Source organism: Moschus berezovskii, chromosome 22 (genome assembly GCF_049115385.1).
Source record: "Moschus berezovskii isolate FMDL1 chromosome 22, NW_MosBer_1.0, whole genome shotgun sequence".
Taxonomy (NCBI): Eukaryota; Metazoa; Chordata; class Mammalia; order Artiodactyla; family Moschidae; genus Moschus; species Moschus berezovskii.
The window spans coordinates 33,808,180-33,833,599 of NC_142481.1; the positions used below are offsets into that span (position 1 = coordinate 33,808,180).

Here is a 25,420-nt window from a genome sequence, read left to right on the forward strand (position 1 = left end):
AACATCTAGCAAGGAGTGGCTCAGTTTCAAGAAATGTGATCTCTACTTATTTTCTCTGGTTTAAGTAGAATTTTCTTCAGCAGATACTCACAAGAAGGGGAGAAAGCCATGAGAATAAGTACTTGTGGCTCAACTCCAGAGGGATTTACTCTTCACACACACACACACAAAAGGTCCACTAGGCTTCAAACTTCGAGGGCAGGCAGGAGAGTCCAGCTCTTCTCCATCCTCTATCACCAACTCATCCCTGGCCATTTTTACCACCCTTTATGATCAAGTGACTGTGTGGATGTGAGCTTTCATGGAATCTCCTAATCCAGTTCTCTGCTAGACCTGTGCTTTCTCTGGGAGGAAGGGAGCCTTGTAGTTCTTCATTCACTTCATGATAAACTTGGCTTTGATGCCTGGTTCTCAGACTTAGGCTCTTAATGATCAGCCTTCATGGATGTGACTGCAGACATCCTTGGTGCAGGCTTGTAAACCCCAAGCAGGCTCCAACCTATCACTCTTTGGACCTGCTCTCTTTGTCTTTCTTCCTAGTCCCTGGGACAGTGCTTACTCCTGGTAAAGGCATGTTCCACCCTGGAGCAGTCCATCATTTCTTCATTTTTTGAAGTTTGACTGCACTGGGTGTTCATTGGGGCACGCTAACTCTTCATCATGGGGCATGGTCTTCTCTAGTTTCAGTGCCTGGGCTTAGTTACCACTCAGCATGTGGGATCTTAGTTCCCTGACCAATGATCAGACTTGCATTCCCTGCATTGAAAGGCAGATTCTTAACCACTGGGCCACCAGGCAAATCCCCCATCATTTCTTCTATAGAAACTTTTCACGAGCTTATAAGGGTTTGATATCATACTAGCTTTTGTTTACAGCCATAAAAGTGAGCTTCTCTTTAGGAAGACAAAATCATGTCTACACTTTTTTTTTTTTAACTTTTATTTGAAGGATAAATTTATAAAATTTATGGAACTTTGTTGTTTTCTGCCATGACTACTCTCTTTTAAGAGGAACCAAAATCTCTACTGTTTCTTCACCAACAATTAACAATATGAAAATAAGGCAAAACAGTAAAAATAACATCTAATTAAAACTATTAATGGATCAACCTGTTGTATTCATTTCTTAATATTTCTTCCTGAAGAACATCATCATTCATCCATCTATTCACTGTATAGATATTTATACTCCAGGAAATTTCTGAGATGCTAGGGAGAAAAACAGGACACTGGGCCATGTTCTCTGCACTGAGTACTGTGCTTGTATAGTAGTAACGAGGGCCAGTTTGGAAACTTCTGGTTTTGAATACAGGATTTATCCCTTTCTGTCTGAAAGGAGATAATCATAACAAATGCTCAAAGGCTTGTTGCAAAGATTAAATGAATAAATATTTCATACTAGGCCGTTCTTAACATTTGTACAAATAAGACAGCATAGAGCTGTGTTTATGATGTGATAAAGGGATGAAGCTACATTAAGGAGGAATGAGTTAATTCTGGAGAAGAAGATTAGAGGGAAAAGTTGAGCAAATAAGAAAGAATATTGTTTTGAGGAAGCTTTCAGTCTGAGAGGGGAAAATCTGTATGCACTGCAGTTTATATATAAAAGTAAAAGGTACCCCAAGAGACAGTCCAAGAAAAGTAATTTTACAGTTTAGAAGAAGGAATGATTCAGCTCAGGAATCAACTAAATCTTGAATCTGGGTGTGACCTTAGGTGGATGTATTAGGAAATCACAGGAACATGCTTGTTTGAGCAAGTATGTTGGGGGAAAAAAAAAAAAGTTGGGAAAATTAGTGAACTCTGGGTAATTGGTATAAAAACGCTGTTCAAATCCCGTCTCTAACTTTCCGTTTTTCTAAATTCCAGTCTGATTAACCTCTTTCATGGGGGTTCCGTCTGATTTGCAACCCCGCCTCTGAACCTTGACTCAAGATCACCCTTTTTAAAATCTAATCTCAATATCAGTGTCCCCTCCTCTCAGAAACCTTGGTATAGCTGTTTAGTTGCCCCTCCTGTGTTATTCAAGTCCTTTCTTTCACCTTTTCCTTCTTCTTTTTTTAATTTTTGGCTGCATTGGGTCTCCGTTGCAGCATGCAGGCCCTCTAGTCGTGGTGTGCCAGCTCAGTAGCTGAGGACACGGGCTTACTTGCTCCACCGCATGTGGGATCTTAGTTCTGTGACCAAGAATCAAACCTACATCCCCTGCATTGCAGGTGTCTTAACCACTGGACCACCAGGGAAGTCCCTCACCTACAGCACTTTATCATTTTACATAATGTGTATGATTTAATTTTCTGCCTTCCCACTAGTCTGCCCTTCAAGAAAGCAAGGATTTTTCTATCAAGTTTCCCAGGTGCCTTAAAGAAAGCTTGATACATTGTGAGAGCTCAATAAAAATGTATTGCCAAATGGCCCAAACAGGAGATCAGTCCAGCTTACCTCAGTGTTAGCTGGCTGAACACGGAAAATGCCATATTTTTTAAACCGTTTATTCTATTTTGGAGTATAGCTGATGAACAATGTTGTGATCATTGTAGATGGACAGCAAAGGGACTCAGCCATCCATATACATGTATCCATTCTCCCCTAAACCCACCTCCCATCCAGGCTGCTACATAGTATCGAGCAGAGTTCCCTGTGCTGCACAGTAGGTCCTTGTTGGTCATCCATTTTAAATACAGCAGTGTCTACCTGTCCATCCCAACCCCCCTGACTGTCTCTTCCCCACTCCTGCAGCTGTAAGCTTGTTCTCTTAAGTCTGCGAGTCTGTTTCTGTTTTGTAAATACTGCGAGTCTGTTTCTGTTTTGTAAATAACTTCATTCGTATCATTTCTAGATTGCACATAAAAGGGATGCCATAAGATAGTTCTCCTCTGTCTGACTTACTTCACTCAGTATGACAACCCCTAGGTAGGATGGCGTATTTCGAATGAGTTAGTGAACACTTTTTTTTTTAAATCTCTTTGAAACCATAGCTCTGCAATGATTGCCCAATTAGGCCTGTTTTGTCTAGAACTTTCCCTTCCCAATAGCACAGCGGCTGACTGGCTTTTCACGTTGCTGGGTTTGCAATTTGATGGGAGAGTCACTCATTTTGTATTTCACATGTAGGGGGAAGAAAAGTAACTCTGTGATGTGATGGATGTGTTAATTAAGTTGATTGTGGTAATCATTTCACAATGTATAGGCATATCAAACCATGTTATACACCATTTTAAATATACTGCAATTTTTTGGTCAATTATACCTCGATAAAGCTAGGGGATAAAAGAAAAAAAAAAGAAAGAGAGGGAGGGTAGCCACAACCACACTACTGAAAAAATTTTAAAGTCCTGTCTTTTAACTAGAAAATTAAGCCTATTCTGAAAGAATAAAATATGAACAGCCAGTGCCATGGTTGTACTTTTTTTTTCTCATGCAACTTGGCCCCAAATTCTCACTTCATCCAATATAAATAAAGTAGTAGCATGCCCTTGAGAGCCCAGGGCTGTGATTTATACAGTGTCCCCTCACCCAGGAAGTGTTGATTCTGTGGTGTCTTTGTACCAGCGGTCCCCAATCTTTTTGGCACCAGGGACCAGTTTCATGGAAGACAATTTTTCCAAGGACGAGTGTGAGGGGATGGTTTTGGGATGTTTCAAGTGCATTATATTTACAGTACACTTTATTTCTATTACCATTACATCAGTTCCTCAGATCATCAGGCATTAAATCCTGGAGGCTGGGGACCCCTGCTTTAAGTAACCTTAGAATAAGAACTTGATATGGGTGGTATCATTCCCATTTTTTAGATTAAGAATCTGAACCTTAAAGATGTTTAAAAAAAAAAAGTCCTCGCTGTGTGAGAGTGGCAAACCAATGATGTAGAATATGATCTGTCTTATAATATAATGTGAACAAAATCTTCTAACCTTATAATTGTAGTATATAGGAGTTTTCCACTGCATCATGCCTTCTAAACTTAACAAAGATTTGCACATGTTCCTGTAATACAGTGAAACCATGTGAAGGCATTGCTAAAAGAAACTTCAAATACTGTTGGGGCAGCAACTCGGGCTCTGCTGCACGTTCCTGTACCCTCTGCGTCTAGCTATGAGCTCTGCACACAGTGCATACTATGCACATCGCCTTTGAATGAACGAACTCAGATAATAAAACAGAACCAACGAAGCCTTCCACCTACTGCAGTCCTGACACATTGCGGAAGATGCCTGCAGTGCCCCCAGTAGCATAATTGTGCAAGGTCAGGCTGGAAATAGCTGTCAGTCTAAAGCATAAACGATGCTAGTTTACTTCTTAAGCAGTTGTAGGATTTTGTTCCATAGGTAACAGAACAGCAAAGGCTTGCTTGCTGGGAACAGGCCACCTAAGAAAAAAAAAGATACTTTTTTCCCTGTTATATTATAAAAGAGTCATTCTGATTCTGAAAGGGTTTATTTATACACATGAAACTGTAAAACAGACAGCTTATTAGTTTTCACAACCAGGCCTCCAATTGTCCTCATTATCTGTTTGCGGAAGCAGTGGGTAGCCCACCATCCTGGCGTTGTTTGCCTGGGATCCAGAAGGCATTCTTTCTCCTGTGTGTAGTAAACAAGGGCTGAGATTTTACAGTTACACATTTTCATACAATATTTTTCATTCCTCTCACCCGATGCACGTTACAGATGTTTGCCGGAATGCTGCATGGGTGAAGACATCTGTGTGCTCTAGTGTGTCTTTTGAAGTGTTTAATTGTTCCAGAAACTTCCAGGCTCATTTTAAAAACACCCTGTTAAGTCGGTATGGGCTGTTTCATTAAGTTACAAAACTGTTTATACCTCAGAATGCTCCAGAATATAATCTGGAAACCGCAATTTATTTCCCAAGTTTATGTTCTAAAACAAAGCCAGAGAAATGACAGGATACATTTCGGTGCTGTCCATCCACCCGACTGCAGTTTCCAGTCTGTCCCTGTTCCCACAATAAATTCAATTTGGAGCCTGTAGAGTTTGGCAGTGACCCTGCGCTACAGGCTGAGTTGGCATGGGAGGAAAACACCCAGCAAGCAATGGTTAGGCCTCTGCAGAAGACAGCATGGGAAGTGACTGAGATTGCAGTATGTGCTGTGTGTCTTCAAAGGGAGGTTTCTGCATTGACCTGGCGAGCGGACACTGCCTCATCCTCCTGCTCCACTGCGAGATCGATCACCATCCGAAGGGAAGATTAGATCATCTGTTAGTGCCCTGATGTAACTTTCCTGGTTAACAGTAGGAGCACAGATTCCTAGAAGGAAGTGGAAACCTTCCTGCTTATAGGTGAATGAACAGTCAGATGGTACAATTCACTATTCATTTCCCTCAGAACTTAGATGGGGAGGAATTCTCCATATACAGGGTTAAAATAAATAAGCTGCAATTTTTACTGATCCACGTTTAATCCTTTTCCTCCTCCAAAGACCCCCTAAAGGTTTGGATATTTGGTATGTGTCTTCTATAATTAAATAGCAAAATGGGGAAAAAAAATCAGTAAGGTTTAGGTCATCTTCCCCACTTGGCGAATTTGCTTGAGTCCCTTCAGGAGAAATGAATGTTGAAGCCTATGATATCAGTTAGAGAGATGTGAAGAAAAAGGAATGTTGGTTGCCTGCAATTATTTCTCCGATTTTTTTCTTAAGTATACAAGGTCTCTGCTCGGACCCAACAAACAAACTGGAAAAAAAACAAAAACAAAAACAAAACCCTCTAAAAGTGCATGCACAGGAATCCCAGGTTTGATAAGACTAAAAAAGAAAAAAAAAAAATTGAATTCGCATGACAGGATTAAAACCTCCAGGGTCTGATGCTTCAGCTTCTAGTAAGTGATAATTTAAACGTCAACAAGTTACACGGGTATCACGAAATTATTGCTCTGCGGTGCAGCAGCAACCCAGAAGGGTTGTCGTTAACACCTGTGCCCTGTCACCTCTTGTGTTGCCTACTGCTTGGGGGAATTAATAAGGAAGGTGAGGGGAAATGGGTTGAGGGTTCAATTTTATTTAAAACATAAAGGCATTGCATAGGTTGCTGTTACCTGTTAGGCCTATGAGCTTTGGAAAGTGTGACTGTTTAAAGAATGTATTTTCAGATGGTAATGCCAGTTACCCTGTCTGGGGGTTGTCCATACTGAACTTGGACCAGGGTAGCCGAAAGGGCAAGTCAGATTTGGGAGATATTCCTGGGAAGGCCAGTTATGCACACCTTTCTGAGTTTCAGCTAGTGTGAAGGTTCAGCTGTTTTATTTTTCACCTGCTATTGAAATGCTTATTCTCTGAAAATGTATTGCAAATGAGTCTTTGCAAATGGGGTCTGTGTTCTTCTCATCATAAGGGTTTTAGCTTTTCCAGCGTGCACATTTTCACGCTGCACCAAACCTTTGTTTTTCCGCTCAGGGTGTCAGCACCAGCATTTTTCTTTCTGAATAATGTGCAGAATTGGTGTGCTGACTTGCTCATAAAAAAGTAGAGCCTTGCTAACAGAGCCGCACTACCCAAAACCCCAACATCTTATTTTCCCGAAGGCCTTTCATCTTAGTTTGTCAGCAAGCTGGAACCTCTACCCTGACAGTGTAAAAATTTTAATGGTTAATTTTCCTTGTAGTGTGTGCTGTCATTGTAGGGGGGAGACGTGTGGGTTTTGTTGCTAATGGGAGGGAACTTTCAGGTATGGCCAGAGGCGAAGGATTCTGGGAGCACCGTGTTAATTGAAATCCAAGCCAATTGCACTTAACCAAGAAGCTAAATGCAGAAAAAATATGGGTTTATTAAAAGCGGACTTCACCTTGGAATTGACGCCGTTCACACTTGACTTGACACTGGCAGGATGAATTGTGATGACAGGGATCATGTTTGTTGAAAAACAGCTGGAAATACAACAGCTATATTATTATAATTAGGATCCGAATCAAGTTGGATTATAATAGGGGCTTTCTTGGAGAAATGGCACGGTGTCAAATTTATAGTCACTAGCTAAATGAAGCTCTTGTACCATCAACCAAGGGACAGAAACAGTTCCAAATGAAAACACAAACAGAGAATTCTGTTGTATTTCCTGGGTATTACTCAGGGTCCTATTTATCACACACCAACACTTGCCGCTTAGAAGAAACATTATCCTGCAAGGTTTACACTTTTCAATTTGCCTCCATGGTCTGCATTCTGCATGCATTTCCGTGGAGGAGCCTACACCACAGCTTGACTAGAAATCTTTTCTGCTGCAAGATTAACCTCAAAGCATCCATTTTCCCCCCTCTGGGTAATCACTTGACAAATGCATCCACAAAAGCTCCATGCATATCTGTTCCAGTGTACAGGTGCGTCAACAGTCTTGAATCATTATTAGGAGAAATATCATCCTTGACGGAAAGGAGTGCTGCCTTTTCATTTCCAGGTGTCTGAAGCTAAAGGATGCGGATTTCCCGAGAAGCCAGACATCAGGCAGAAAGATCTTGAGGGAGGATGTGGATAAAAGCTTGTCTTAGCTTTGTTACAGTCCTCAGCCCAGTGGTTCCTTTCGGCAAGCGTGTGGGATTTGTATGGACTGGGAGATGTAACATTCAAATATAGGAGCGATTCACTCAAGTAACACTAAGACACTTGTACTAAGGACGTGCCCAGTGCCTGGTCTTGTGCCTACTACATCAAAACACATTGTACTTTTGAGCCCAGAGCAATTTTATGCCACAGAAGAAATTGATATGAAATTGATTGGATGGGTGAATCTGAGAGTGTGTGTTTTTTAACTTGCTACATTTGAGAATGTCTTTTTGTGTTTCCTCTTCCAAATTTAAGAAAATAAGCTACTGTTTTTTTCTTTTCCATTATGGTTTTTTCACAGGATATTGAATATTTTTCCCTGTGCTTTACAGGAGGACCTTGTTGTCTACCTGTTCTATATATACCAGTTTGCATCTGCTAATCCCAAACTCCCGGTTCATCCCTCTTCCACCCCCACCCCTTTGGCAACCACCAGTCTATATGTTTCTGATTCTTTTTCTGTTTCATAGGTAGGTTCATTTGTGTCATATTTTAGATTCTGCATATAAAGGATCATGGTATTTGTCTTTCTGACTTATTTTACTTAGTGTGATAATCTTTATTTCATTCATGTTGTAGCAGATGGCTTTATTTGATTCTTATGACTGAGCAGTATTCCACTGTATATAAGTACATCTTTATCCATTCATTTGTTGGAAATCTAGGTTGTCACCATGTCTTGGCTGTTGGAAATACTGCTGCTATGAACATAGGGGTGCATTTATCTTTTTGAATTATAATTTTGTCTGGATATATGCCAGGAGTGGGATTGCTAGATCATATGATACTTCTGTTTTTAATTTTCTGAGGGACATCCATACTATCTTCCATAGTAGCTGCACCAACGTACATTCCCACCAACAGTGTAGGAAGGTTCCCTTTTCTCCACACCCTCTCCAGTGAAAGAAAGCTACTATTAAAATGACTAAGCCAAACTACACCTAGTTACAACATCCACCACCACTTAAAATGGTAAAAGACGAGTTTATTATTCAATATCTCATATACATACACATAATGTGCCTGTTGACAATATGCTCTCATAAATATTATGTATTTAACTCTTCTATGCTCTTTGCGTGAGGTTCCCAAGTGACGCTAGTGGTCAAGAACCCATCTGCCAATACAGGAGACATATAGATGCAGGTTCACGCCCTGGGTGGGGAAGAGTCCCTGGAGGAGGGCATGGCAACCCACTCCAGTATTCTTACCTGGAGAATCCCATGGACAGAGGAGCCTGGCAGGATACAGTCCATAGGGTCACAAAGATTTGGACATGACTGAAGCAACTTAGTATGCATGTATGCACACATACTCTTTCCATACATTATTATATTTAATTATCTCAATAAGCCTAGGATATAACAATTTCTATTAACTTCCTTTTTTACAGATTAAAGAACTCAAGCTTAGGAAAGTTTTGTTACTTGGGCAAGGACACAGAACTAATAAAAGTTGAGCATGGAATATAAAACAGGTGTTCTGGTTCAAGACAGTTTGACTCTAAAGTTATCTTTTCAGCCACTACTCTCTTATTGTTATCTCATTTGTTTCTTGCACAAAGCTTTGAGGTTTGAAGAATAAAATTGTTGTTTTTTTAAAAAATTGATTAATTAATTAGGCTGTATTGGGTCTTAGTCGTGGCACATACAATCGTCGTTGCATCATGTAGGATCTTTGGTTGCATTACATGGAGTTTTCAGTTGTGGCTCCTGGGCTCAGTAGTTGGGGCACATGGGCTTAGTTGCTGCAAGTTATGTGGAATCTTAGTTCCCAGACCAGAGATCAAATTCCTGTCCCGTGTGTTGCAAGAAGTCTTAACCACTGGACTGCCAGGGAAGTCCCCAGATTATTGCTTTTGTATATGAAAGCAATGAATCACAGAGCAGAGCATGTAACTGATGGAACTCAGGAACCTGGCAGGCCACAGTCCATGGGTTTGCAAAGAGTCAGAAATGACTGAGCAATTGAGCAATCTCCATGACTATTCATTCAGCAGAATGGTTTAAAAATTACTTCATTTTATAAACAAATCTGAGCAAAAGTTCTTCACAGTAATAAGGATAAAAAATTAATGCTTCTATGGGGAAGAGTGAAGTTAAATTTCAAAAAGCCTGGTTTCCACTAGAGTTTATCTGAAGTATGGCTTTACATTAGAATTGCCTGAGAAGACTTTAAAAAGTATTCCACCTTCATCCCTGTATTGTCATCCCACAGATTTGAAAGCGACCCTAGGGATCTAAATATTTCTCAAAGCTGGATACTAACACATAAGCAGAGTTGCTACTCACAAACTTAGCATATGGTAATTTCTGTTCTAGCCCCTGTCTATATTTTTTTGCTGGACCCTCACAGTAATTCTAACATTTGTTGTAGACTTGAAATCCGGAGCGAAGACAAGTTAAATGATTGGTCCGAAGAGAAAAGGTACTTATATTAGAACATTTCACATATAAATATTCCATCTGTGAAACTTAACTCCAAGCTGCTGCTGCTGCTGCTGCTTAGTCATTCAGTCATGTCTGACTCTGCAACCCAGAGACTGTAGCTAGTCAGGCTCCTCTGTCCATGGGATTCTCCAGGCAGGAGTATTGGAGTGGGTTGACATGCTCTCCTTCAAGGGATCTTCTCAACCTAGCCATCGAACCTGGATCTGCTGCATTGCAGGCAGATTCTTTACTGCTGAGCCACCGGGGGACCCTGAATCCCATGCTACTCTTCCCAAATACACTCACCCCACAAGTATACACAGAGTTTGCCATTGTTCAGACACTGTCTAGATTTATTTATTTTCTCTATGAAGGCATTTCTTAATTTTAGAGTCCCCCCAATAGAAAGTAACTCTGTTGATAACAGAATTTTTTCACTTTATCACTTCTCTTTTTCCAGCCTAAACAGAGACTGGTGTGAAATGTACACACTCACTAACAGCCCAACACAGAGTATAGAGCTTGACTTTTTCTGTTAATGTGTTATTATTTCATAATGGGGGCAATAATTTCTCCTAAAACAAAATCTAAGTGAAAACACAACCCAGCAAAACAAAAATAAAAGTTATCTCATGGCCTTCTGCAGGGAAGAAAGAATTCACCCTTTCAGATTAGTCTCTGAACTCAGTTCTTTTAGTAAATCTTGAATCTTTTTCTTGTTATTCATTAAAAAAATACTCTCCCGAATTAATTTTAATCTTAGAGAAAAGTTGCAAAAATAGTTCCTGTATACCCCTTACTCAGCTTTGTTGTTGTTTAGTCGCTAATTCATGTTGATTCGTTTCAACCCCGTGAACTGAAGCATACCAGGCTTCCCTGTCCTTCACCATCTCCTGGAGTTTGCTCAAACTCATGTCCATTGAATCAGTGACACCATCCAACCATCTCATCCTTTGTTGCCCTCTTCTCCTCCTACCCTCAATTTTTCCCAGCATCAGGGTCTTTTCCAATGAGTTGGCTCTTCGCATCAGGTGGCCAAAGTATTGGAGCTTTCACTTCAGCACCAGTCCTTTCAGTGAATATTGAAGGTTGATTTCCTTTAGGACTGACTGATTTGATCTTCTTGCAGTCCAAGGGACTCTGAAGAGTCTTCTCCAGCACCACAGTTCAAAAGCATTATCAGCTTACTTTCAGTTGAACATTTTAGGTAAAATTAGTACAAGGACCAAAACAAGGAAATCAGCACTGAGACTCGTATTTATTGTCATTACCCAGTGTCAGTGTTTTACCATCTCTTAATTGGAGTATAACTGTACACCTCATAACTTGTCTCGTCTCCTAACATTCTATATCTCTGCCTCCAACTGAATCTGGAAATACTAATGGAGGAGCCTCCTACATAAGGTTGATTGCAAATGATGGATCTCCTCTCTTTTCTACAGGATGAAGCCAGCTCTCCCCATCTTGACATTTATGCGTCCTTATATTTTGTTCTGTTTGCATCTCCAACTTTAGTTTTAATGACTGCCTTTTCCAGACATCTCTCTTCCTAACAGAAACCTAGTCATGTCTATCTTACTGTCCTCCTCTCACCTGGAGTGTCTTGCCTCCAACTCTTCTCCATCCCACACAATATTCAAATAACTGCAAATATTGTACTTTCATATGCTCATTTCACCAGCTAGTTGATGAGCTGCTTGTGAAAGTGAATCTTTATTTATTTATTTTTTTGATACTGTTCCCAGTGTCTGGTGGAATGTATTACACAACAGACATTCAGAGCATTTTTTTTTTATCTCTAGCTGTAGATTTTTGTAGAACCTCTGAATCATCATGCCGAGTAAAAATTCCAGTTTTACAGGATGATCAACTGCTCGACAAACATTACATTTTCCTCTGTAGTGACCATAATTCAGCACACTTCAAAAAGATTTTGATTGGCAATATCTTGCAGAAGCTCTACCTTGTTTCAGCAAACTGAAATGCTGCTCAGATCCACCCACAGCTCCCTTCAGGTTTAAAACACTCTTCCCTCAGCTGCGGGGCGTGTTGACTGTCGACAGTTCAGGGCTGATGATCCCTCGGCTGAAGACAGCCGCCTGGACCAGGGCCAAGCCTCCATTCTGAGGGAGATTCCCACAGCCAATAACTGGTCAGTGCTGGAGTATAAAGTCTTGGATGGATTTCCTCAATGACCATCCCAACTCTCGAGGGGAGTCCACTGAGGACTTTGTTGTAATTGCATCCCTGCCTGAGTGCTCCTTCTTCCCAGTCTTGTCCTTTTCGCTTTCCTACAGATATATATATATATATTTTAAATCGGAGGATAATTGCTTTACAGTGTTCTGTTGGTTTCTGCCATACAGCAATATGAATCAGCCATGCATGCATGCTCAGTTGCTCAGTTGTGTCTGACTCTTTGAGACCCCATGACCAGGCTCCTCTGTCTATGGGCGTCTCAAGGCAAGGATACTGGATTGGGTTGCCATGCCCTCCTCCAGGGGATCTCTCCGACCCAAGGATCAAACCCGTGGCTCCTGGATTGACAAGTAGGTTCTTTACCACTGAGCCACCTGGGAAGCCCATGAGTATTCTTACGTCCCCTCCCTCTAGAACCTTCCCCCAACCCCACCCCGCCCCTCTAGGTTATCACAGAGCTCCAGGTTGAGCTCCCTGTGTTATACAGCAGCTTCCCACTAGCTATCTACTTTACACATTGTTGGTAGTTGCTAAGTTGTGTCGGACTCATTGTGACTCCCTGGACTGTAGCCCACGAGGCTCCTCTATCCACGAGATTCATGGCATGAATACTGGAGTGGGTTGCCATTTCCTTCTCCAGCTTGACACATTATAGTGTATATATGTCAATGCTATCCTCTCAATTCGTCCCACCCTCTCCTATATCTATGTCCATAAGCCTGTTCTCTGTGTCCGGGCCTCTATTCCTGCCCTGCAAATAGGTTCATCAGTACCATTTTTCTAGATTCTGTATATAGGTATTACTATACTGATCAAAGGGACTCCTCAGTAAAAATTCAAGAAATCTTCATCTTAGAATCTATTTCTAGGAAGCTCATTTGTGATACCTACTACTCCTTATGAAATCATCAGATGATTTATTCATTTGTCCATCCGTTCAGTTAGCAAATGTATGTTCAATAATCGTTACATGTCTGACACTTAGTGAGAAAGACATGGACCCTGCCCTCATAAAACATGCTTCTTGTTAGCACACCGGACTTCTCCAGTTTCTCCCCACTTTCAGTAATTCCCAGAATTTAACACAGTCTCTGACTACCTTGTATTTACTTATGCTTAAAATTCCTTCCCTGCTGTTCTTTTTCTGGTTAAACTCTACCCACCTTTCATAATTCCACTCAAATGCAATGCCTCTCAGAAAGCTGTCCCTGACCATATCTGGTTTGTGCTGGATTAAGTGAGGGATCCAAACTCAGTTGTCAGTGCATTCAGCTGAATTTGTCCTCTCCTCTCCTCTTCCCTCCTACCACCAAACTGTAAGCTTCTCGAGTGTAAATTTTGACTTTGTATCAGGCAAGCTGAATGTATTAAATGGCTAAATGAATGAGTGAGTAAAAATGGAAAATTAATCTGGGGGGAAAAAATAAAAGTCTTGATTCTGTTATCCATCAGCCCAGTTATCTAAATATTATGATTAATTAGTAGTCCAATATAAATTTATATTTTGAGGAAATAAATAAGATGGATAAAATATTCCTTTCATATTCTCTGCAGCTTTTTCAGCAGCCAATTTTTCCAAGTACATTCAGTTGTGCTTTTTGGATAACTTAAATGTTACATTTTATATCCATCAAATTATTAACCTTATGCTTCATATTTCTTTGATATGTATCCTTTTCATATTCTCTAAGCCCACGAATCTGATAGGTATCTTTCAAATGAAAACTACAAAGGAATCTTAAATAATACAGATTCTAAAAGAGCTGTCTTTATATTCTACTTCAACTTACCAGTACTCTTTTAAAAGGCTTGTATATCGTTGAAGTTATGATAGTTTATCTCCATATTTTAAAAAAGATTTCTTTTCTTCCTTATTACTACACATGGATTTCTGTATAATATCCTTGACAAAATTCAACTTTTGGCAAAGAATAATGTGTTAATTCTTATTTTCTCTTTTTCTTTTCCTTTTTTTTTTTTTTAGGTACGTCTGTCACGAATGTAACAGCTACTGATGCTGATGACCCAGTTTATGGAAACAGTGCGAAGTTGGTTTATAGCATTTTGGAAGGGCAACCTTATTTTTCCATTGAGCCTGAAACAGGTTTGTGGCCTAAATTTTGAGTTCTACTTACTATGTCATTGCTTGAGGGAAACACTTTTCTTGCAATGTGGATTATGAAATGCCCTGGTTAAGGAACTTCACTGCCTATCAGTAACATTTGAATGTGTTATTCCTGTGCAGTGCCAGGTACATGGCAAGCCTGACATCATTTTGATACATTTTAAAATGAATTGCAGATCCTTTGTAGAATATCACCTGTTTAACAGATGGCCTGGCACCGTTGTTCATCCCTGGGAAAAAAGTGTGCTTATACCTCAGGCCGGCTTAGATATCAGATTTAAGAATAAATACAATTACTTATTGGCTGCAAAATGCTTGGCAAGTAACATTTATAAAGATTTCTAAGTTTCAACTCACACACCTATGAAGTGGAGTGGAACCTTCCTCATAGCCTTATGAAGATCAGATGAACCAATAAATATTCAGCACACAGTATATGGCGTGTGGTAATCATTTCATGCATGGATATTATATTTGTTACTAGATTTCTCATTTGTTAAACAGGATTCTGATATCTGTGTCCTAGAACTCTCATGAAAATATTATCATTTGTGCCAATACTAAATGCAGCCAGTATCCTGAGTTCAATGGTATAGATTTTAGCAAACAGGAAATAAGTTATTTAAAAAAATAAAACAGGCACACTAGAAAATCTGTTCTTAATGGTTTGACAGATAACTTCATAAAATAACAGTTTTTGTAAATGAAGATGTATCTTTTATTGTTTAATTTTAACAGTGTAGCAAGAGAGTAAAAACAGCATGTCAGACTTTTTATAATCTTGGTTTTTATAGCATATTTTAAAATTACTTAAAATAACACCATCTTTTGGGTATAGTTTTTTCCTGTGTCTGGTGATTTTGTCTGCAGAATTCCAAATAGAAAAATTCAATATGTGGGTACATATACATTTGTTACTTTGCTTCATGAGTTTTCAGCAGTATTGAGATGAATTTTCATGTCTTACCATTAAGTCACTTATTAATTAAATTAAAATTTTAGAGCCTCTCCTTACGTTTTTTTAATTCAAAGAAAAATCCTCATGCATTTAAAAGTGAGAAAAAGTACATCTATACATAAATAGGTCAAGGCTTAAAATTGAATTTAGATTCAGAAACAGGAAATAACTCTTGTAAAATACCTTAATTAGAGGCATAATTACATACCGTTTTCCTCAGCGAAGAAGAAGGTCTGCTATAGATGTCATCTCCTTTGTCCTCTTTGATGACCCTGGGGAAGAGTAGAGAAGGTGGTCAGCTCTGAATTTTAAGGGAAAAGAGAAACATCTGGAGATGTCCTACTCCTCGGCCAGAGTCACAGTGAGAGATGGGACCAGCGTTGGGACTCACACCCAGGGCCTTAATTTCAAAGCCACTGTCAGACGTCTTCAAGCTTCTCTTTTCAATGGCAAGAGTTGTGGTATAGCGGCATTTGCAAAGCAGAAAAGTGTTTACTCCTTAAGTGAAATTGAGTAATTTCCTCTTCGCTCCTTGGCTATTTGTTTGTTTACTTGAATCTTTTGGTTCACCATTTACAGTGTAATATATTGAGAAATAATTATTGAGAATATATTGAGAAACAATTGACACATAGTGTTATATTAGTTTGAGGTATAGAGCATGAAGGTTTAATAGGAATTCCCTGATAGCTCAGTTGGTAAAGAATCCACTTGCAATGCAGGAGACCCTGGTTTGATTCCTGGGTTGGGAAGTTCCCCTGGAGAAAGAATAGGCTACTCACCTCAGTATAAGAATACTGAAGCCCAAGAGAGCTTCCCTGGTGGCTTAGATGGTAAAAAATCCACTTGCAATTTGGGAGGACTAGGTTTGATCCCTGGGTCAGGAAGATCCCCTGGAGGAGGGCATGGCAACTCACTCCAGTATTCTGGCCTGGAGAATCCCCATGGACACGGGAGCCTGGCGGGCTACAGTCCATGGGGTCTCAAAGACTCAGACATGACTGAGTGCAGCATAGCATATATTGTGAAGTGATTTTCATAATAAGTCTGGTTAACATCCATCACCACACAGTTGTGTTTTTTTTGCTTTTGATGAGAAGTTTTAGAATCTTGGCAACTTTTAAATATACGACACGGTGTTAGTGATTACAGATACCACGTGCCATGCTGTGCTGAGTCGCTTCAGTTGTGTCTGTCTCTGTAAGACCCTATGGACTGTCGCCCACCAGGCTCCTCTGTTCATGGGATTCTCCAGACAAGAATACTGGAGCGGGTTGCTATGCCCTTTTCCAGGGATCTTCCTGACCCGGGGATTGAACCTGAGTCTCTTAAGTCTCCTGCATCGGCATGCAGGTTCTTAACCACTAGTGCCACCACACAGAACATTATATCACCAGGACTTATTTGTGTCATAGCTGTAAGTCTGTACCTTTGGGCCTGCAATAGATATTTATCCAACAAATGTCCAGATCAGCATTCACTATGTGCCAGGAACCAAGTTAGATATAAAGAGACAAATTCACAAATGCTAATCTCAGCCTACAATATCTCACAATCCATTTTGGCAGACAGATTTTGTTTTTTCAACATAAATACAAGGAAGTATGATGATGCCATTTAAATAATTTATATCTTAGGAATAACTTACCATGACGTACAGAGAATAAAAGCCTAGTACTAAGTCAGAGCATTCAGGCAACTTTAAATCTCATTTGACATATATTGCTATTTGCTTAATTAAATGTTGTCAGCAACATTTAATATGTACATTTTCACCCAGCATAATGAGTATTTATCTCAACACATATTCATTTTAGCCTTATCATGTCCAATTTGACAGATACAAAGTTATCTGATTCATATTTTAGAAAGTTTATTCTGGTACTATTGTGGAAATGCACTGGATAGAAATGATACTTGAAGCATGTACATAGCAGTTGCTTAATAAATACTGGTTGAATGAAGTTAAGGTTTTTAACACAAGCAGACAGAGTGCAGAAGGAAGTGGAGGCTAAATTTAATAACGGAGTCAGCAGCAGATGTTTAGCAGCTTATCAATGAGCAAATTGATGTAGTTTATCAAATAGCATATCAAATAGCAAATCACATATTGAAACATCAACATGTTCAGTGAAAAGTGAGCATTATTGTGTAAATGTTTGCTTAATTATACTTGAGTTTGTTCAGATGAAATCAGAGGGTTAGTTGTTCCTAAAGGATCTAAATTTGTCTGTCTCTGAGACCTTTGTTCATGTTTCTAAAAGAAAAATTGAGACTGGTGTGAATGCCTGTGCACATAGTGGAGGAGTGTGTGAGGCAGAAATACATTAAGAATATTTTTTAATTTTTATACTAGAAAAATGTACAAAGAACATAGAACATTTGAATTTTTATTTTCTAAGCAAAAGGAAAGAAAATACGCTTTCTGGTGATGAGGAAATTTGCATCATTTGCCTCGTCTGAGAAATTGACTTGGAGTTAGGAGAGCAAATGACTTCTTGGGGCTTAAAGACTGTGAAAGATAGAAGTGCTGTCTTAGTTCTACTGCTGTAACAAAATACGATAAACTGGGCAACTTTGAGAATCGGACATTTATTTCTCAGAGGCCTGGAGGCTGGAAGTTTATCAGGGTGGGTACGGTCAGGTTCTGGTGACTGCCCTCTTCTGGGAAGCAGAGGCTGTCTCTCCTGTTCCCTTGGAAAGAGAAGAATCTAGGTCTCTGGGGCTTCTTTTTATATGAATGTTAATACTATCAATAACCTCAGATATGCAGATGACACTACCCTTATGGCAGAAAGTGAAGAGGAACTCAAAAGCCTCTTGATGAAAGTGAAAGAGGAGAGTGAAAAGGTTGGTTTGAAGCTCAACATTCAGAAAACGAAGATCATGGCATCTGGTCCCATCACTTCATGGGAAATAGATGGAAAAACAGTGGAAACACTGTCAGACTTTATTTTTTGGGCTCCAAAATCACTGCAGATGCTGATTGCAGCCAGGAAATTAAAAGATGCTTACTCCTTGGAAGGGAAGTTATGACCAACCTTGATAGTATATTAAAAAACAGAGACATTCCTTTGCCAACAAAGGTCCATCTAGTCAAGGCTATGGTTTTTCCCGTGGTCATGTATGGATGTGAGAGTTGGACTGTGAAGAAGGCTGACTGCCAAAGAATTGATGCATTTGAACTGTGGTGTTGGAGAAGACTCTTGAGAGTCCCTTATACTGCAAGGAGATCCAACCAGTCCATTCTAAAGGAGATCAATCCTGGGTCTTCATTGGAAGGACTGATGCTAAAGCTGAAACTGCAATACTTTGGCCACCTCATGCGAAGAGTTGACTCACTGGAAAAGACTCTGATTCTGGGAAATGTTGGGGGCGGGAGGAGAAGGGGACGACAGAGAATGAGATGGCTGGATGGCATCACCGACTCTGTGGACATGAGTTTGAGTGAACTCCGGGAGTTGGTGATGGACAGGGAGGCCTGGCGTGCTGTGATTCATGGGGTCGCAAAGAGTTGGACACGAATGAGCGACTGAACTGAACTGAACTGAACTGAATACTATTTTTGTAGGATTCACCCTCATGATCTACCTCTCAAAGCTGCCACCTCCAAATACCATCACAGAGGGGATTACAGTTCAGCATATGAATTTGGGGAGGGTCAAAAGCATGCAATCCAGGTTAGACATGAAGCAAAATTAGCCAGGGAAGTCCATCACACTGTAATTCTGACCTTAAACCCATGCAAGTTAGGAGAGGATATACGCTAAGGCAATGTAGATTCACCAGCATCTTGGCCAAACCCATAGAGGTGCCTGGAACAAAGATTTCTCTTAAAAGGTGTCTCATAGTGTACACAAATGACCAGGCTTTATTATCACCTGCCTTGCACAGCTGTTGGCTGAGATATACCTGGGAAGAGTAAGATACCCACTTGAAACTTAAAACCAGTCCTACATATGCCTCCAATAATCATGTATGGATGTGAGAGTTGGACCATAAAGAAGGCTGAGTGCCAAATTGATACTTTCAGAATGTGGTGCTGGAGAAGACTTGGGAGTCCCTTGGACAGCAAAGAGATCAAACCAATCAGTCCTAAAGAAAATCAGCCCTGAATATTCTTTGGAAGGACTGATGCTGAAGCTGAAGCCCCAGTACTTGGACCACCTGATGGGAAGAGCTGATTCACTGGAAAAGACCCTGATGCTGGGAAAGACTGAAGGCAGAAGGAGAAGGGGGCTACAGAGGATGAAATGTTTGGATGGCATCATCGACTCAATGGACTTGAGGTTGATCAAACTCCAGGAGATAGTGAAGGACAGGGAAGTCTGGCATGCTGCAGTCCATGGGGTCACGAAGAGTTGTACATGATTTAACGACAGGACTTCCAGCAAAAACAGGACTTCCAGCAAAAAATGGAATGCGGAGAATCATTTGGGGGAATGATCTGTATAAAGAAGACTGCCCACTGACCACCTCCGCAAGTCCTTGATGTTAGAATATTTTCAATAAGAAAAAGGAAACTGTTGCAGGAAGGGGGACCCGCTTCCAGGGTCTGAGGGTAGGCTCTTGTCTGACACTCAGAAATGAATTTTCCGAGGAGACACCTGTGCTGACAACACAAGAGACTTTATTGGGAAGGGGTGCCTGGGCAGAAAGCAGGAGGCCTGCTCTGCCATGTGGCTTTCAGTCTCGGGATTTATGGTAATTGGGTTAGTTTCCAGATTGTCTGTTGGCAGTCACTCTGGCTCAGGGTCCTTCTTGGTACTGCACACATCACTCAGCCAAGATGGACTCCAATGAGAAGGATTCTGGGAGGTGGTAGGATATAAGGACTAGAGTCTCCGCTTTCCTTTGAACCTTTTCTGAATTCTTCCAGTTGGCAGTAGTGAATTGCCACAAGCAGTCACTGTGATACCTGGCCAGGGTAGGCGGTTTCGGTCAGTGGTTCCGCTGACAAAACCCAAGGATAGGAGACAGGAATACATGTATGTGTCTTGTTTTACTCTCACAAGAATGCTAAGGACAGAACTCTGGACTTTGGAACATAGAAGTTCTGTTTTCCTGCTTGCTTGTTACATGCCAACTTTATGGAATTATTTCCTGTCACCAGAACACATTAATTGTTCTGTCTCAGGAAGAGCTTCTCCTCTTGTTTTAGGTATCAGCTTAGGATTCAGAAAAGATTTGCTATCTATTCTGTTTATTCTCTTCTGTGAGCGTCTCCTAATCAGTAATTATCTTGTAATTGACTTGCCTATGTTTCTAAGTCAGTTTTCATGCTAGAATGTACAGCTCATGAAAGAATGGGGCTTGTCTAATTTGTTCATTTTGCATCCCTATGCCTAGCAGAGAGTTTGGCACCTGAAATTATTCAGTAAGTAGTTGCTGCTGCTGCTGCTGCTAAGTCACTTCAGTCGTGTCCGACTCTGTGTGACCCCATAGACAGAAGCCTACCAGGCTCCCCCGTCCCTGGGATTCTCCAGGCAAGAACACTGGAGTGGGTTGCCATTTCCTTCTCCAATGTGTGAAAGTGGAAAGTGAAAATGAAGTCGCTCAGTCGTGTCCGACCCTTGAGACAGAAAGAAAGGCAGGAAGAGGGTAGGGTGGGGAGAAAGAAGAGAAGGAAGGAATGAATTAATAAAAAGAAAAGGAAAAGCTTGCCACAACTTACAGAGAAGAAGTGGAAACACCAGGAAGGGAATCCAGTTTGGTTTCCAGCCTGTCTTCCTCCTGTCTATTTTTGTGGTGGGAAGAACACCACTGTAACCTCACGTGTGATTTTTGTTGTTTTTACTGAGATTCACTGAAGACTCAAATTCACGTCATTTCCAAGTCTCATGCCATATCTTAAGTGTCTAGCCAATGCAGTGCTATTCTGGTACTTGCAAAAATGAACCTTGAGATTTATAAACTCTTGCTCAGATTTAGTTCTAGATTAGATGTTGAGATGGAAAGGTGCAGGGAACCATAGCAGCCATTGCAGAAGAAAGGATGTTTATTAATATATCTTCCTATTCTGGAGGTCACTGTGATAATAATAAAAATAATAATAGTAATAAAAGGGAAAATATTATTGTGTTTCTAAACCATAGTGAAGAAGGAAGTATTTCAGTCTCCAATTTGCAGTTGACAGAACTGTATTTCAGAGAAAGTAATGTAAAATGTCTTCCCTGTCCTTACATCAAACTGTCAAATTATAAACAATAGGAAGAATAAAAACAAGACTATAAACAACCACCACCTCATTTATTGAGCATGTATTGTGTTCTCGGCAGTGTGCTAATTGGGTTTTTGTGCATTATCAAATTTAGTTTAATTCATTCCACACTATATTTTGAGGTAGGTACTAAATGTCATGCCCGTGTTACTGTTGAGAGAACAGAGGATCAGAACTGATATTAATACATTTATTGAACAAGGTGTTTGAAGCAAGGTTTCAAGTTAGTCTCTCTGATTGCAAGATCCAGTTTTTCACATTCTCCTGTAACGCCACCTGACTTCCATGCATTGTGTCTCGTGCCTGGGGCTGTTGGTATAGAAATGGACCCATAGAACTTGGAATCAGGCCCAGGTTTCCTTTATACATGGACACAGGAAACAGTTTGATGTCAGATAAGATGTGAGGCAGTAGTAATTGTAAAATGAAGTGTCATTTTTGTGAATAGCTTCAAAAGGCTGAAAATAGCTTATTTGTATTCTATAAATGTTTTCTCTCTCTCTCTCTCTTTTTTTTTTTTTTGTTTTCCCTTCCCTGCCACCCCCAATACCATATGTTTGCTTGTAACATTTTGGGCACAGACAGGGAGAAATGTGGCATTTATTTTAAAAACTACTAATTTGAGGACAGCAGTGAGAAAACAGTTGCAGACCATCCTAAGTGACTGAAGATGGAGCATCTAAATAAAATGCAAGGCAAGTGAATAGTAAATGCTTAATTATCTGAAGAAATCAGGGTAAAGTTGCAGGACAGTTTGCACGTTGCTCCAGGCAATCAAGACTAAGAAAAATGACCAGTTGCAAAATAAACCAAGTTAATTCACTGACCTTTTTTTGAGACTCAGACCATCTTTCTTCTTTGGATACAAATAGCAGTTGTCTCAGTGAAACCTGTAAAAATGAGCCAAGGCAAAAAGTACTCCTTGGAAAAAATAATCCATATAACTAATGGTTCTCTTTTATAAAAATCAAGGATAATACACAGAATCTTCATGGAATGCCTTTATGGAATTGAGTCATTGTTATAACTTCTGAGCCAAAGTGATAAACTGCAAACATACAAGATCTATTTTTTTTTTTAAATATCAGGATTACATAAATTATCATTTCCACTGCCTTGAGGACTGGCTAAAGAATTTTCCTGTGCAGACCTTTGAGAAGAAATATTCAGATAAGCTCAAGCTGTCCAACAATGCTAGGATATACACTGATGAATGAGAATCTCTTTGTAATTCACATTAAATGATACCTAGTCAATATCTACACTCTAGTATTAAAGTCATGTGCTAGCCATTGAACATGCAGTGTTGTGTATGATGAATCATAAAAGAGATATATGTTGTTGCTGTTGTTTAGTTGCTAAGTTGTGTCTATCTCTTTGTGACTCCATGGACTGCCACCTACTCAGGCCCCTCTGGCATGGGATCCTTCAGGCAACAATACCAGAGTGGGTTGCCATTTCCTTTTTCAGGGGATCTTCCTGACCTAGGGATTGAACCCATGTAGCCTGCTTGGTAGGTGGACTCCCTACCACTGAGCCATCTGGGAAGCCAAAATATGTGGGCAATCAGAACAGTGTGATAACATAGGATCCTTGCCAGAATTCTTTTTTTTTTTTTCTGTAATTTATTTACTTTTTGTTGAAGGATAATTGCTTTACGGAATTTTGCTGTTTTCTGTCAAACCTCAACATGAATCAGCCATAGGTATACATATGTCCCCTCCCTTTTGAACCTCCCTCCCATCTCCTTCCCCAACCCACCCCTCTAGGTTGCTCCTGTTTTGAGTTTCCTGAGCCATACTGCAAGTTCCCCTTGGCTATCTAGTTTACATATGGTAGTGTAAATTTCCATGTTACTCTTTCTATACATCTCACCCTCTCATCCCCTCTCCCCGTGTCCATAAGTCTATTCTCTATGTCTGTTTCTCCACTGTGGCCCTGTAAGTAAATTCTTCAGTACTATTTTTCTAGATTCCGTACATATGTGTTAGAATACGGTATTTATCTTTCTTTTTCTGACTCACTTCACTCTGTAGAATAGGTTCTAGGTTCATCCACCTCGTTAGAACTGACTCAAATATGTTCCTTTTTATGGCTGAGTAATATTCCATTGTATATATATACCAGAACTTTTTTATCCATTCATCTGTTGATGGATATCTAGGTTGCTTCCATGTTCTAGCTATTGTAAATAGTGCTGCAATGAGCAATGGGATACATGTGTCTTTTTCAATTTTGGTTTCCTCAGGGTATATGCCTAGGAGTGGGATTGCTGGGTCACGTAGTAGTTTTATTCCTAGTTTTTTAAGAAATCTCCATACCATTTTCCATAGTGACTGTTTCAATTTATATTCCCACTAACAGTGCAAGAGTGTTCCCTTTTCTCCACACCCTCTCCAGCATTTGTTGTTTATAGACTTCTTGATGAGGGCCATTCTGACTGGTGTGAGGTGATAGCTCATTGTAGTTTTGATTTGTGTTTCTCTAACAATGAGCAGTGTTGAGCATCTTTTCATGTGTTTGTTAGCCATCTGTATGTCTTCTTTGGAGAAATGTCTGTTTAGGTCTTTTTGCCACTTTTTGACTGAGTTGTTTGTTTTTCTGGTATTGAGTTGTTTGAGCAGCTTGTATATTTTGGAAACTAATCCTTTGACTGTTGTTCATTTGCTCTTTTTTTCTCCCGTTCTGAGGGTTGTCTTTTCACCTTGCTTATAGTTTCCTTTGCTGTGCAAAAGTTTTTTGTTTAATCAGGTCCCACTTGTTTACTTTTGTTTTTATTTCTGTTACTCTAGCAAGTGTGTCATAGAGGATCTTGCTTTGATTTATGTCATCGAGTGTTCTGCCTATGTTTTCCTCTAAGAGTCTCATAGTTTCTGGTCTTACCTTTAGGTCTTTAATCCATTTTGAGTTTATCTTTGTGTATGGTGTTAGGAAGTGTTCTAATTTCATTTTTTTACATGGAGCTGTCCAGTTGTCCCAGCACTATTTATTGAAGAGGCTGTTTTTGCCCCATTGTATATTCTTGCCTCCTTTGTCAAAAATAAGGTACCCATAGGTGCATGGATTTATTTCTGGACTTTCTATCTTGTTCCATTGGTCTGTATTTCTGTTTTTGTGCCAGTACCATACTGTCTTGATGACTGTAGCTTTGTAATATAACCTGAAGTCAGGAGGCTTGATTTCTCCAGTGCCATTGTTCTTTCTTAAGACTGCTTTGGCTATTCGGGGTCTTTCGTGTTTCCATATGAGCTGTGAAATTTTTTGTTCTAGTTATGTGAAAAATGCTATTGGTAATTTGATAGGGATTGCATTGAATCTGTAGATTTCATTTGGTAGTACAGTCATTGTTACAATATTGATTCTTCCTACCCAGGAACATGCAATATCTGTCCATCTGTTTATGTCATTTTATTTATGTCTTTTATTTCTTTCATTAGTGTTTCATAATTTTCTCTGTACAGTTCTTTTGTCTCCTTAGGTAAGTTTATTCCTAGATATTTAATTCTTTTTGTTGCAATGGTGAATGGGATTGATTTCTTAATTGCTGTTTCTGATTTTTCATGGTTAGTATATAGAAATGCAAGTGATTTCTATGTATTGATTTTGTATCCTCTAGCTGCTAAATTCACTGATTAGCTCTAGTAATTTTCTGATACATCTTTAGGGTTTTCTAGGTACAGTATCATGTCATCTGCAAACAATGAGAGCTTTATTTCTTCTTTTCTGATCTGGATTTCTTTTTTTCCTTTTCTTCTCTGATTGCTTAGCTAGGACTTCCAGAACTATGTTGAATAATTGTGGCAAAAGTGGACACCCTTGTCTTGTTCCTGATCTAAGGGGGAATGCTTTCAGTTTTTCATGATTGAGAATAATGTTTGCTGTAGGTGTATCGTATATGGCCTTTACTATGTTGAGGTTGGTTCCTTCTATGATGA

The 25,420-nt window shown here is 39.8% G+C and overlaps 1 protein-coding gene across 1 annotated transcript in view; it reads left to right on the top strand.

Annotated features, from left to right (window-relative positions):
• Positions 1-25,420, top strand: part of CDH8 (cadherin 8) — a 381,309-nt gene that overhangs the window by 163,559 nt on the left and 192,330 nt on the right. The window contains exon 3 of the mRNA XM_055412624.2: positions 14,167-14,286. Coding sequence (XP_055268599.1) covers positions 14,167-14,286 — 120 coding nt within the window. The remainder of the gene's footprint in view (positions 1-14,166; positions 14,287-25,420) is intronic.